Source organism: Macrosteles quadrilineatus, unplaced genomic scaffold (genome assembly GCF_028750875.1).
Source record: "Macrosteles quadrilineatus isolate MER2022 unplaced genomic scaffold, UCM_ALF_1.0 Scaffold_8__2_contigs__length_117827958, whole genome shotgun sequence".
NCBI lineage: Eukaryota > Metazoa > Arthropoda > Insecta > Hemiptera > Cicadellidae > Macrosteles > Macrosteles quadrilineatus.
In genome coordinates, this window is record NW_026542601.1 from 30,761,498 (window position 1) to 30,776,027 (window position 14,530).

The 14,530-nt window shown below is 35.0% G+C and overlaps 1 protein-coding gene across 2 annotated transcripts in view; it reads right to left on the reverse strand.

Annotated features, from left to right (window-relative positions):
- Positions 1–14,530, reverse strand: part of LOC128999648 (unconventional myosin-XV-like) — a 143,382-nt gene that overhangs the window by 106,428 nt on the left and 22,424 nt on the right. For both annotated transcript variants that reach the window (XM_054426261.1, XM_054426260.1), the window contains exon 3: positions 3,067–3,177. In XM_054426261.1, the coding sequence (XP_054282236.1) occupies positions 3,067–3,177 (111 nt within the window). The remainder of the gene's footprint in view (positions 1–3,066; positions 3,178–14,530) is intronic.

Sequence of the window (14,530 nt, forward strand, 5' to 3'; positions counted from 1 at the left end):
CGAGTTTCAACCTACAGAAGCAGTGCTACCTACAACGACAAGGTCATAAATTCTGTACACCTCGCGGACATCATTTGTGGTAGAAGCGAGAGTGCGTTGATCTATCTCGCAGTTCAACTTTAATTTGACGACTTTATTTGCGTTTCAACGCTTTTATAATGTGATAATGCTCCGGTGAGTTATCAATAGTACGTTTTCTGTGGTTATCAAGATATTTAAACATACATTTAAAAGGTCAAAACTAATATTTAAACGTTTTAAAATGATTTAAAATCTAAATGATATTAGCCTTTGGCGATTCGAATGCAATTAAGCAAAGTTTCTGCTCGCCAAAACTGGAGAAGCATTTATTCCAAACTTAAGGGTGACTTTTGGAAAATAAAGTCTGTGGTCAGAGCACGTGAAATTCAAATCCCTCTGTACAGAGTCTCTCATAGAGGTACCGAAGCCCAGCAATAAAAATTATCCTCAGAAACGTGTAAATATGTTAACATTACACTAATACACGCGTTGCCATTACTTCGTATGGTTTTGGTCATTCGAGTCGGATTTTAGTTTCATCACGGACATTAGGATAATTTTATTATGTGCAATAACATGTTTTCGAGTAGGATATTCATCTAATTTAACAGTCAACATAGACTTAACAATTGGATATCCTTATTACATAAGAACGATCGTGAAAATACCACCGCAGGACGTTCTAGTTCTCTACATCCCGGTCTCCTTACTGCTCCAGAATCCTGAATGGATCAACCATGACGACGTCCGACCGCGTGTGAGTGTCCTATGTGGCGGAATAACAGGGGAAAGCCATCCACTGTAGAATGTACGTATAGAATGTAGAATGTACGTGTCAGCTGGACACCTAGGGATGTACTCGCTGGACCATTCAAGCGTAACTACCGTGTAAATAGCGTTTACTGTCCCAAGGGATCCACTATAGCAGAATACTTCTTACTTTGAGGTGAATATATTGTGCTTGATTAAAGAGAAAGGTGTAGCTAATGATAAGAACGATAAATTTAATGTTTCCAAATGGTTTTAACCAAATGGTTTTAACTCGGAAGACCTACCGAGGAGTCTGCTAAGAGTGTGTTGCTAAAATAATCCTATTCCGTCTGACACAATACAGTAACTTTATGTAACAAACAAAAAACTAGAACATCTACTAAAATTTGGCATCTTTTATGTCTATGTTTCTTTGGAAAATTAGGAGATAAAATTTCAATATTCATTCAAGAGTAGCATATTCTACGAGAGGCTTATTGGCTTATTCAACTATAAACTATGTTCTATTTGCGAATAAAATTATTAAAACCTGGCCCACATGATAGGGATTTATTCAATCAAACTTTCAAACAAAAATTCTATCGAGCATGGTATGTTTAGAATCTTGTACAAAAGCAATCTCTCTTGCCAATATTCCCGTGCCAAACCATGACCCGGTTCTTCGCCAATCGATATCGAACGTTTCCTCCATCGGATGATTCAGTTACCGGATATCAGCACAGTTATTGCAACTATCCGGCAAGGGTTCTGAACGGTTAAACACCCAGGTTCATAATTGCAGCCGGTTCGCCATTATTTGGGTCACTGGGAATCATGCATCAGAGCGCTCAGATGCGCTGTTAAATAGTTTTCATGTAAGATGGGTCTGAAAAAAATGGGTTAGGCTAGAGGAACGATGTAAAGAACTACCGAGTTGTTTATATCGTTGGGCTAGAGCAGTGCATCAAGAAGTTAAAAGTTGGTAATGAGAACTTATACTGTAAAATGTATATTTTTGACATTAAAAAATTCAAACAATTTCAATGCGACAATTTATAAAACGATTCATGACAATCTGGGGTTGAGTATGATTAGGTAATGTGTATATAATATTGACAAGGGTCGGGATTGGATCGTTGTCAGTTGTTGCCTCCACTTTTGGATCTCAAAATGTACGAAGCATTTTCTTCGGGTACTCTTTCTTTCCCAGAAAAAAGTCTTGCAAGTGAAATTTTGACCCATTGAGGTGTTAACCTTCTGAAAATGGGCGGATCGAAAGTTCAAACAATTTTTTAGACTTGAGTCATGAGCAACTTGTACATCGTGTATACCACTTTGCACACTTCGCTTGCCCACATGAATCCCTCGTACCGTTAGTGCTGTCACTATCAGCTGATTCCTCACTACGGATAACACTAGTGATAACAGTGGAAGTGATCAGCTGGACATTGTGCGTGTGCGATGAGGCGCGAAATTAGAACTACACTGTGTGTTATAGAGGAGTCATGTGGTAACTAGTTCATGTCGTGGTAAACTGAAGCTACTGGAGATTCCGAGGGCTCTCTTCAGCCAAACTTTCTTGTGGCCTGGAGGAGAGAATGCCTTTGAGGAGCGGCAGTCTTCAAAAGCCAACTGCCTAAACTCAATGAAATTTTAAGATCACGTCACGTCAAAGAACCCAATTTTCAAAAACTTTAATCGAAGTTAAGGCAGTTGTGATACTCTAGTTTTTTATAATGTACTACTTCAGGATTTTTGGTGTGTCTAGAGACCAAACTAAATCGTAAAATGTTGGACTATGAAGTCAATTTCTCCTAAAGATGGACTCACAATTTCTTAATAACAACAATGACCTTCCTCGGTATAACGTCAAGAGTCGTAGGATTTTTAGAATCTTGAAAGAAGGGTCCTTCTGAGAAAAAGAGTTTTTCAAAAAGGCATTTGACTCCCTCTGAAGAGGGAATATTCTTGAGAAGGACTTTTCTCCGAAAGAAGCCCACACAGGATCTTAGGAATCTGAGGATTTCGAGGGTCCCGTAAAAAGACCTTGAAAGATGTCTGGTAATATGGTCTGATGAGAGTGATTTACATTAAAAGAAAGACCTGTCTGAAGAGGAAAGAGAGCAAGTGCTTTACGGGTACCAAAGATTCTTTTGGAATACTCCACGTAGAACCCCGTCAGCTTAACAACCAAGTAAAGTATATGAATATCATTGTTCCCTCCATTGTTAGGCTGGACCAGTGGCGTCAAATAAACTCATAATACACTTGAACAGAAAGGAATTTGAGCCTTACCTTCCCAGCTATGACAGCTTGCACTGTGAGCACCTGCGCAGGTTTGTGATACTCCAAGACCTCTCCCGGCAGTGCATGACCGACTCCTGGATCGAACCATACCAGCTCTCCCTGAAACACGAGTGATAAGTAAGAAATTAAATAATGCATGAAACAAATTTACCTTTTTAAAAAGTAATAATTGTATTACGTTGAGACCCAACTGGACGTATTCTGCCACAATTGGAATCTTCAAGACAAATAAACGCTTTTGTGGAGGTTACCTTTTGAAACATTAGGTTTTGAGATTGACTGGATTTTTAACCTAGGAAGTAAGCTTGTAACTAATTATTGGCTCTAGATGCTGTTTTTTTTAGCCGGTTGATGTCCACTTCACCATCCAAACTCAATGATGATATCTACAATTTGTAAGAAGTCTTCGAAGTGATCAAAATAATGTAAGTTGGTCCTGAAATGCTGCTACAATATATCAAGTAAGATGTTTGCCTTTCCTTAAATTCTTTCTTAGTAGTATAACAGTTATATCTTTACACTCACTTTTATTTGTATAGTTGTCTCACCACAACTATTTACTACTATGTATGACAAAACCTGTCTCCTGACTGCCAGTCTCTGGTGGATGAAGGGTCGGGAGACAGGTCCCATCATACAGACTACAGAAGAGACATTTCGATACCAATCCCATTCACTATATTTGCATTTAATCTCGTATCTTTGTTCTTTTCCCATGGTCAGCCAGAGAAAGTACTTGTGGACTACGGCCAGTGTCGGAAGATCCATAAACTTTCTATAAAAAGCGTTACCTTTCTCTGCACATACTCTCTAGATAATTACGACGAATAGGCATACCCGTCTAATACCGATGGTTAGCATTATAACTATATTAGAGACTTGAACTTTCAAGTCTGCGATTATGCTAACGAAACATCCACTTAGTAATGTCCTTAAATAGACCGAACAAGATTTTTATGGCTAGAAATGTTAATAGTAAGGCTAAAGGGTTTACTTGGATTGATTTGATTACCCCTAGAGATGCATACAACAGCAAGACGAGCATATTCTGAAGTTGGAGTAATATATTGGTGTGAAATATCACGGTGCTGATATCATTCGGGCCTGGATTCAAATCCTAACAATCGCCAATTGATAAAGCCACGTGATAATTCCATAGGCTAATGGTTTCCATTATATTGCCACCCGATTCTAAGAGGCTTTAGTTGGTTAAATTTCTGTTTAAAATACGTTCAAAACAAGTATGTAGTGATCGATGTTTATAGTTTTGTACTCGGCACTGTTTTTTTGGTTTGCAATCTACGATACTTTTTCATCCTGAAACTAGCAACAACTTTAACTTTTGAATGTGTACTAACATCAGTGAATTGGTACTTTCCTGTTAAAGGAACATTCATTATTATCGATGATTTCTTTCCGATACATCGATATTCTATTTTTGATCCGATAATGAACGAGATGTCAGCTGACAACTACGATAAGTAAATATTGATCAGTATCAACAAACAATTTAAAAATATCTATCTATCTATATATTAATAGGCAAGCATGTTTCTTTAAAACCTTTTTTCTCAGCTCGTGTGCATCGTGGGGTAAATCTACGCATACCGCTAGAAAGCTATTTTCCTGTAGGTGTGCAGAATCCCTTTATAAATTTAAATAGGCTCAAAGATAAGCACAAAAAATGAGTTTAAAAATTTGAAAAAAATAACATGGATCTTATGCGTTGCCATGCTGGTGACGAAATAACAACGAAATATAAACAGAAAATCAAAACAAATGGAAGAAAATCCAATCACATGTTTTATTTACAGTGTGGGGTGAAAATAGAGAAGTGAGTAAGTTTACATTACATATTTTTGGTCGAGTTTCGACCACTGGACGACCTCTCGTTATATTGAAATGAAAATGTTCTAAACTAACCTTACCTAACCAACCAAACTTGCTGTAAAATTTCCAAATTCCGTTTCATATTACTCACATGCCTTTTCTGTTATCAAACGAAATTTTTAAATGATACAGCAAACCCAGCAAGTTTGGTTGGTTATGTTAGGTTAGTTTAGAACAGTTTTACTTATTTATGATTTGCCTAAACAAGATTAGTTGTCAATTTGTAATTTAAATGTGTTTGAAGATATAAAAACAGAAGGTATGGATCGTAAAGGAAAACAAAAATATCGATATATCGAAAGAAATCAGATCGATAATAATGAATGTTCCCTGTAACAGGAAAGTACCAGTGAATTTATACTTAAAACCGCTATGCATTACACTGCAGCTGAGTACACGAAATTGCATTGCAGACGACTCAATTTCATTTCATTTACCGTTGCAATTGCAATCGGCTCTATGATTGCATTCTGAATAGAACTGTTATCAAGGAAATTGCATCCCGATCTTTCCGCATCAACACGTATGAAAACCGTACTTTGCGCTGAAAGTGTTATGTATATAGATTTATCGACTTCAAAATATAGACCTCCTATTGCCACCGTAACATCTAATGTTGTGTTTGGTGTCCAGTGTTGTTTTGTTGTCGGTCAAACATGATTATTTGTAAAATAAAATACAACAGTGAAATGGCTCGTTTGATAGAACGAAATATGGTAATAGTTTGTCATTGGATTGAACATGGAAAACAACAATTTCTCTATGACTCTATGAGAATCTGATTCAACTAGGTTCTATGATAGTAAAAATCTAGCCACAGCTGGTCCAAATATGAGTGTCAACTACAGTTTCCAATGTATCCAAACTTTTAACCAACAGTCCATTGAACATTGTGTATTGAGACTCTTCTGCAGAAGTAACCTCGTTAATATTCTTTTATTTATGGCGATCGTTCCAAGAAGGTAGTTCCAAAAGTATAAAAAACTAAATACTTGATACCAGCACACTTTGACATAATCAACCACCAACGAAAACCTTTTAAACCTCGATTCCGATGGATAATGGAATTTAACGTTTTGTGGCCTGATGATGTACTCGAGTGCGAAACAGGACTAACCAATTTCAAAGGATCGTTTGACACTAGAATATGTACATTCTAAATCTTTTACAACTGTGGAACTGACCGGTCTAAGTTGCAGCGAAGTCTCGTCGTATCCCGCGATACTTCTCGGTCTCTGGGTGACCATGACCACAGTGTTGGTCTGTCCATGGTCCGTCACAAGGGAAGCGGTCACCTTATACACCGGGGTCTCCGGGGACGATCGCGTCCTAAACCTCGACTTGGCCTTGAGATCAGCTGATCCCTCAGTCTTGCTTCTTCTTCTCCCCGTACACAGTGATGCCAACCCAACCCTACACCCGGGAGGAGGTGATTCACTGGTGTTGACGTTGTATCTTCCCCTGACGACTCCCAGTTCACTCCATCCCCTACGGAGACGGAACCTTCTGGGCTTCTCGGGCGGGAGGGGAGTGCTGGGTGCCCAGAAATGGGAGAGTTCTAGGGATAAGTCCATTTCAGCCAGGAGTGACTTGATGAGTGGACATTTCTTTATGGTGGTGGTTTTTAGGGTGTTAATTTTTTCGGGTAGTGATCGTTGCTACATCTTTTGGGGTTAAGTAAATTTCCTCTATTTTACTACATAGTTTAATTTTTAGAGGTTTTACGTGTTTAAAATACACTAAGAGTGAAAGAACCTGAACAAAAACGAGTGAGTAAACATTAATGAAAATTGTTATTGGATAATCATATGAAATCTATTATTTGTTAAGCTTGTATGACTCCTTCATCTATTATGTATTCGAAATGAGACTGAGCACATTTATAACTACTATCCTAACACCTAAATCCCCCTTAGTCCATTTCAAACGTGATACACAAAATAAACAACTGACGGTGCAAATTTCACAAAATCTCCATACTCTGGTTTCACTCATCTTTGAAACACTTTTCAACCAACAAACTTCGCGGATTTAGCAACATCATATCACTTCACTTGTTGCTAAACACTGGTGAATATACCGATTCTCTCCATCACGTTCAAAAACTTCACTAACCAACAAACTCAAAGACGTTTTCATCCAGTTTTCCACGGACGTACAAACCGTATAGCACCCACGGAAGCACCTGAGTCACTGGCATAAACGGTATCTCCACAGACGAAACGCATCCTCGCACATTGTTAATTGTTGTGACGCAACAATGCCTACACTTCCGGTCTACAGCTACAGTCCTTCCGGTGAAGAATGGTCCTTACACCCACATCATGGTTGACTTTTCCGAACAAAAAGAATCTGTGGTTGGTGGTTCAGTGAGTTTGCATCCTTTGAAAGTGTCTTTTAGAAGTTCTTGGGATTTATTATTCGCAATCAGATATTCCTCGGGTAAGAAAAATGTTTCTTTCAATTAGATGTTATTCAGTTAGCTAACCTTGTCACCTTTATTCTCGCTAACACTATTTTGTAAGTTAGCGTATTGGTATAGAAAAGGGCGCTTGAAGAAGTAGGTACACATAGACAAAAACAGTAACACCGGTCTAAAGGCTTGGTTTAGGAATTTTAGCTTTCCTTATTTACTTTGGTGTCATTTGAATAAAAAATATCCTATTTAGAAAGTGAGTTTCCATATAATTCTTGGTGAAATTTAAGGTACTTCCAGAATAAAGCATTCAGGATGATTATACAGTCGCTGAGAAAGGTACAGATGGTACACACATAAACCAAGCATGTATTTTAACCCAAGTATGAATGGAGTTGAGTGTAGGATGAGTGGCGCGATCTTGTAGTCTTGTTAGTGACTAAGACCGACATATTCCATAGACACAGACACAGCTGTTAGCCCATAGAGCTAATGGCAACTAATATACAGTTTATAGTGGGATCCGAACCACATTTTTGCGTTTTGTCTAATTATCAAGATAGTACTGCGGATAGTCGTAGTACTCACTAGTGCTGACGTTAATCCACACCAGGGAGTATCGCATCCACAGTGCATGCCTATAAATGTCCACAATTCGTGACCTCCTAGTACAGTAGCTGGATTACAGGACGACGCCACCGTCCCAGTCGTTGGCATGAAAAAACCATCCTAATATGAACCCAAATTGGGAACAATTTTGATCATCGCGAATTGTGAATTATTTTAAAAACATCTTCAAAGACTGTCATAATTTAAACACTGGAACATGTAATGCTGGTGATTTTGTAATTTACAAAATTGATTGTTTACAAAATTACGATAAGAGTTGCCTTGGATTAAAGGTTACGACAGAAAAGAGTAGTAGGCCTATTATAAACATTAGGAAATTGTATAAGTTTTGAAATCATACCATACTGTATGTTCAAAGTTCACACTTGCGAGAGGTGTAGACGACACGTCAGGACCGGGTTATTGAAGCGTAACCGTACGGAAAATCGGGAGTTGAGAAGAAAAACTCGAAGTCATCGTTTACACGGTACTGTTCTGAACAGGTTCGCAAACATAGCCAACCGTTGGGAGACGGATGGTACAGTTAAAACATTGTATTAATCTATAGAACGTATATACTTTTTTGTTTGTTTATTTTGTGTTTATTTGCGTAATTATTTCGTTCGTTGCAAGAGGACAGTCCAAACCATAGTCTTGTTACTATATAAAGTTGGCATTATTATCGGTTAACTGACAAAATAATGGAGATCCGACATATTTAGTTTAGGTTGAATCTATAATTTGGTACTCAAGCACAATGAGAACTAATCTAAAATACAACAATTACAACTATTTTACGTTTTAAATAGCTAGTAAAATATTTAACTTATAATTATTTTATTTCCTTTCGCATTCATCAATCGTTTTATTCAAACAATAATAAACAAGATCTACCTGATTATCAATAAACACCAACAAATATCGTCGATTTTATCTTTAGCGGCTTCAGCTTCTTGATTAATTACCAAAATGAAAATATTTTACGAATTACAAAACCTTTTAGGCTATACAACCAAAAACATGCTCTACTGTATTATCAAAATAACACTTAAAAACGTGAGATAATTAATATATTTACCGAATAATACCCCAACACTAACGGATAAGGGCGAAGGCTGAAATACGCCATCAAATAATAGCACTGAAGTCACTCTCAACAACTAGACTATAATACAAAGCTACTGTTAAGAACTGTAAACCACAAACTGTTAAAGTTTTAAAACCACAAACCACGAACGCAACCGTTTGAAAGTTGCGAAAATCACAGGAAGTTTGGGCGTGACAACCTAACCATACAATCATGGCAAATCAGCTGTTACAACAATGAAACAGCTGATCGAATTGCAAACTTGGAAACACCAACCAGGTGACTTCCAAATTCGGTTACGCAATTTAAAAGGACTACCATACTGCTAAGTTAAGTCCTAATAAATTGCGTAACCGAACAAACTGGTAGTTGTTTGTCATCCGAGTTTAACAAACAAGGTCTCATTTGATTTGGATTTAAATTATCTATCTTTTTAATCATAAAAAGAAACTTTCGCATATTTTGTTAGTGTTACAATACAAACGAAAACATTGTTTTACCACGGTTGTATAATAAATCGTTAAAGAAATCTCGAATCAATTATCATTCTGATGTTTGTTTATACGTCATATTAATCAACAGTTGGCTTCAAAGATCAAATCCTGATACTCGAATTTCAATATTAAAATTAAAAACCTGTTCGATTAGTTGATGTTACCGGTACCAATAAATTAAGATAGGCTACTTAATAATAAAATGTTTACTATTAAATTAAAACAGAATGAAGATAATTAATCATTCTCACTAATTTATATATCTCACCAGGGGGTAAAATTCCGGGGGTAAAAATCCGGGCCGTACACTCTATTTTTTTATAATTTGATGTGTTCTGATTAAATTCACAACCGTGAAAATATATGTTTAATTCCACGTTTAATCCATCGAGCTGATGTCGCGAAACTCAAAAGTTCGCGGCCGGAATTTTACCCCCTGGTTTGTAACGTCACGTTTGCCCAGCGGGTAAAATTCCAGGGGGATAAAAATCCGCTACCCCATTTAAAAAATGCTTAAATCGCGTAATAATAACATACGATTTTTATCAAATTTCCATGCTACTCCACAAATAAAATATATTGCTTCACTTGAATTGAATATAGTGAACAAGAGTATTGCGTATTCAAATCGTGTTCTCGATTCCCAATAAATGTCAATCCATTCGCTCCACTGAGTCGAATATTGCAACGGTTTTCCTAGAAAATTTAATAAATACCTTCCATTATTGTTAGCATTGGAACAAAACGATTCTGAGGCTTGTGTAAACTGGTACATTGTATAGTCAGCTATACAGTACAAACACAATAAATCGAGTGGGACTATTTTGTAAAACTGTTGTTAATTCCAATGATAATTTTGTACTTTAATAAGAATTAGCTGCATAGTTAGCACTTTTTACAAGGAACATACGAAATGGTTGACAAATAAATCCTTATTTGATTTAAGTTGTATAGTAATTTTGTTCAACTGTTTATTTAATCGGAATAAACATTGCTTAAATACCAAAATTATATTAGTTACTTAGATGGTGATATAGGTTATTCATTAGAAATAAAATAAGGTTGGGATACGTTTTTAGTAGAGCTGTATTTGTGTAACATGTGACACCTTCAACTATCGAAAGGCAATAGTACATACACAGGTGTATAACAAGATAGCATTGAACGTTTTGCAGGCGCTCTTCAGCACAGTGGCGATGCAATGTATAGATAACACGTTTTTCATTACAATACTGACATATATTGTACGCAAAACCATAAATCTTTTTATAAATACAAATAGTGTTTAAGGTATTTCAATTGTATGATGACTGAGGCTGTCAAATGCACATAACAACAACTTATGTAGGCTACACTTTACTTACTTGTTTATTATTGACGTGCTTAGGATGAACAGTTTTTTTATATTGCTTTGAATCCTTTATTTTTTTTAGAGAAACACATTTTTCCGATAGGCCATTGTCAAAACGAGCTCTCCATGATGAAATTGGATAGAAATCTTAATTTAAACAATATTTGATTAATTAATTGTAGCTACAAATCTTAAATCATGAATTTACAGCTCAAGCTATACGTCTAAGGATAAAATCAATGCAAGTTTATTCTTATTTTCGTACTAAGTTTGTAGTTTGTTAATGTTCTTCACGCTGTATGCTTGATATAAAAACTCAAGTCATATAAAGTAGTTTGTATGTAGTTTCTTTTAATGGAAATCGAAGTTTGTAAAATGAAAATAAATAAATTGGAAATTTCAAGTAGCACTTTACAGAACATACATATTTCACATCTGTATCAATCTGATCTATAAATGTGACAACTGAAAAAGCTACATAGAATAAAAAAATATGTTTCATCTCTAGTTTTAATTTATTTAGTGTTGTGGTTTATATTCTTATTAAATAAACTGTATTTTACAACTGTAGTATACATAAAAAAACTGTATAGGACATAATTAGTAAAATTGATGGGTTTGAACTTGAGTAAACAAACAACTGAACTCCAGACATATCAACAATAAAAAAAAAACATGCGACAATAAAACACCAGCTGATACACTACAATTGACAAGATAGCTGTCAAACTGTCTCAGAACTTAATATAAAGTTTATTGTTTGACATTCGAGTATTATAGGAACATGAACTAAATTGAATTCTATCCAAGTAAGGAAATCGTTCTTCTAGAAGGTTAAGCTCTGCAGTTCTAATATAGTCAAGGAAGAAACTTGACAATATCAACACACATTTCCTCCTTTATTCTCTGAACCAAGTGAAATAATTTATTGATTGAGGCAAATATATGTGACGTTTTGCCAATTGACTGATGTATTGAAACAAATATTCTTGGAATGACTAACAAAATGACATGAAAGCATTCTGCACTTAAACCACATCATATGTATCTGAATGGATTTTTACTGTCGAGCTGTCAAATATTAAATGTTGTGTGGGGTTTATAAGATGATTAAATTTTACATTTATCACGTAGGTCGATAGCAGTATTTGCAACTGTAGCAGTTTGACACAAGCTTAAATTCAACAAAATATGAGCGATGATCGACGATATTTTATCACTTTTGGCTCCTTACGATGAAATTCTTTATTGCCAAGTAAATACAACGAAACTGTTGTAAAATCGTGTCACTGTATATTGAATTTATCCTCCCGAAGTCCTTAGTCATTAGTCTGATATTAAATGGTCCTGGCAAAAACAGTTAGGAGTCCTTGGAGCCTACACGTTTAACTCACTAAACATAAAGCTATAAAGACAATCTAATCTCACAGTGCCCTAGATATTTAAATTGCAATCACTTTGGTATTTGATCAAACATTTTGAGATGGTAAATAATTCAGCTGCTGTTTGTAATGAACAACATTAAGATTGCTCTTATGATGAGCAAATCCAAGATGACCGTTAGCCTCTATGGACTCCCTTGGAAAAAGTCACATAAACACAAAAAAATATTATCTCAAAGTGCCCTGGGATAACTTTTTTTTATATAAACAATATATTTTGGGATGATAAATATAATCTTTAGCGATTTGAAATTATTCCAAGATGGCCGCTAGCCTCTAAGGACTCTTAGTCAGGAACAAAGCTGTCATCTCAATGTAGCATTTTTAAAGGTTGTACAATTTGTATCTATTTCAATCGGTTGAGTTCTTTAATAAAAAATAAAAAATCACGAGAGATATTAAACCAAAATTAGCATTTATAATAACTTTAAAAATCTAATAAGTTAGTTAAAGTAAATCTTGAGTAATGCTTCTATAGATCGTTATTGATGCTAAAAATCATTACTGTCCTTGATAGTTGTAATGATTTCGTAAGTAGTTAACTTTTAAAACGCATTTTTCAGAGTGCAAAATTTCCGTCTTGTTTAAAGTGGAACTTTTTTATTTCAATATGAATGAAATTCAACTCTTAGAAACAGAAGTCACGTAAATCATTGCATTCAAGAGCGCAAGGTCACCCAGAGCCGGTGGCTAGCGCCTTCAATGAGGAGACGGCAATAGTGATACTGCGTTTAGATTGCATACGAACAAACTGCAGGCGTTTCACTGCTGCTGCTTTGGCATTGTAAAGCCATAAAAAAATATTTTTTGGCGTGCGCGGTAAAAACTTTCTTCCGTCCTGTTTTATAATTGTAATTTTTAGGTGGGCGCAACTGTAACTGTAGAAAAGATTAATTTGTCTCCTTAAACTATCAGCATTGCAATAGAAAATAGTTCTGTACAAATAGACCTGAATTTCTAACATCAACATTAGAAACATCTATAAAAATAGTGTTTTCAGTCACTATATACTGGTGCATAGAGCGTTCTACTTAAGTTTTAAAGGCAACTAAACAAGTAAAATATTTGATGCAATAACTAACAAATGATCAATATTACAAACAAATCATAATACCTAGAAATCAGTAAATCTTTACAAAATCGTTCGATTCCTGAGATATTATCCTACTAAAACTGTTTATTAATCCAGTTGTCCCTAATGGATTGAGTTTCTACGAAGTTAAATTCCATTTGAGTTCCAAATCTACGTTTATTAACATTTCCACGAAGGAAATATCGTTTAATTACATTTCCTTGTTGTTTAATCACAAACGCATTACATTTTAAGCTTAATTTTCTTGGTAAGACAGTATTAAAATATTTTAAGGGTGAAATTAGTTCATCAGTGTGTTTCTATTTGCCTAAAATACGAAACATAATTTCCAGTTACATTTCTGGCGTTCAAAAATAATATAAAAGACTTAATAATTGGAGATTACAAATTGGTTATCATTGTTTACACTTATTTGTAAGAGTTTTAACTCCAAGTAGAGTTAAAATATTCATGCAACTATTTAAGAATTGTCTACAGCTCAAGTATTGTAAATATAGTTATTAAAACTAGATTGTCATTTTCTATCTAAAAAGGTGTTGTGTTAATGTAAAGAAATATGTCCTAGTTTTTAGCAAAGTCTAAATCATAAAATCACATTATTTATAGATGCCTGTTCATTCACAAAACGGCGGATCAAATACATTTCGTCATACATTTGTCATCCTTATAGATAAAATTAAGACAATTTTAGACAAAATCTTTCCGATTTTGGGGTATTTGTTGTTGTCTATTGGTTTCTTGTTATTTTATCAACTTACAGTAACCATAATCTATTAATCTGTAAATTATTGTTTTTGTTCTGGTAAAAAGTAAAAATAATAACATTTATTGTAAAATAAGAGAACAAAAAACGTTGACAGAGCACTCAACACTATTATTACTTGAAAACCAGGCTTCAGATCTAATGATAAAAAATCAATTTTTGTCTATTCAAATTGAATATAAAATAATATTAAATAACATTAACTCAGTAACTAAATTCTCTCACAAGATTGGGAGAAGTAATAGAAGTTCCAGAAATGTGACATATTGTAATATCTTTTCCTTCACCAATCCTTATTGTGTTTTGC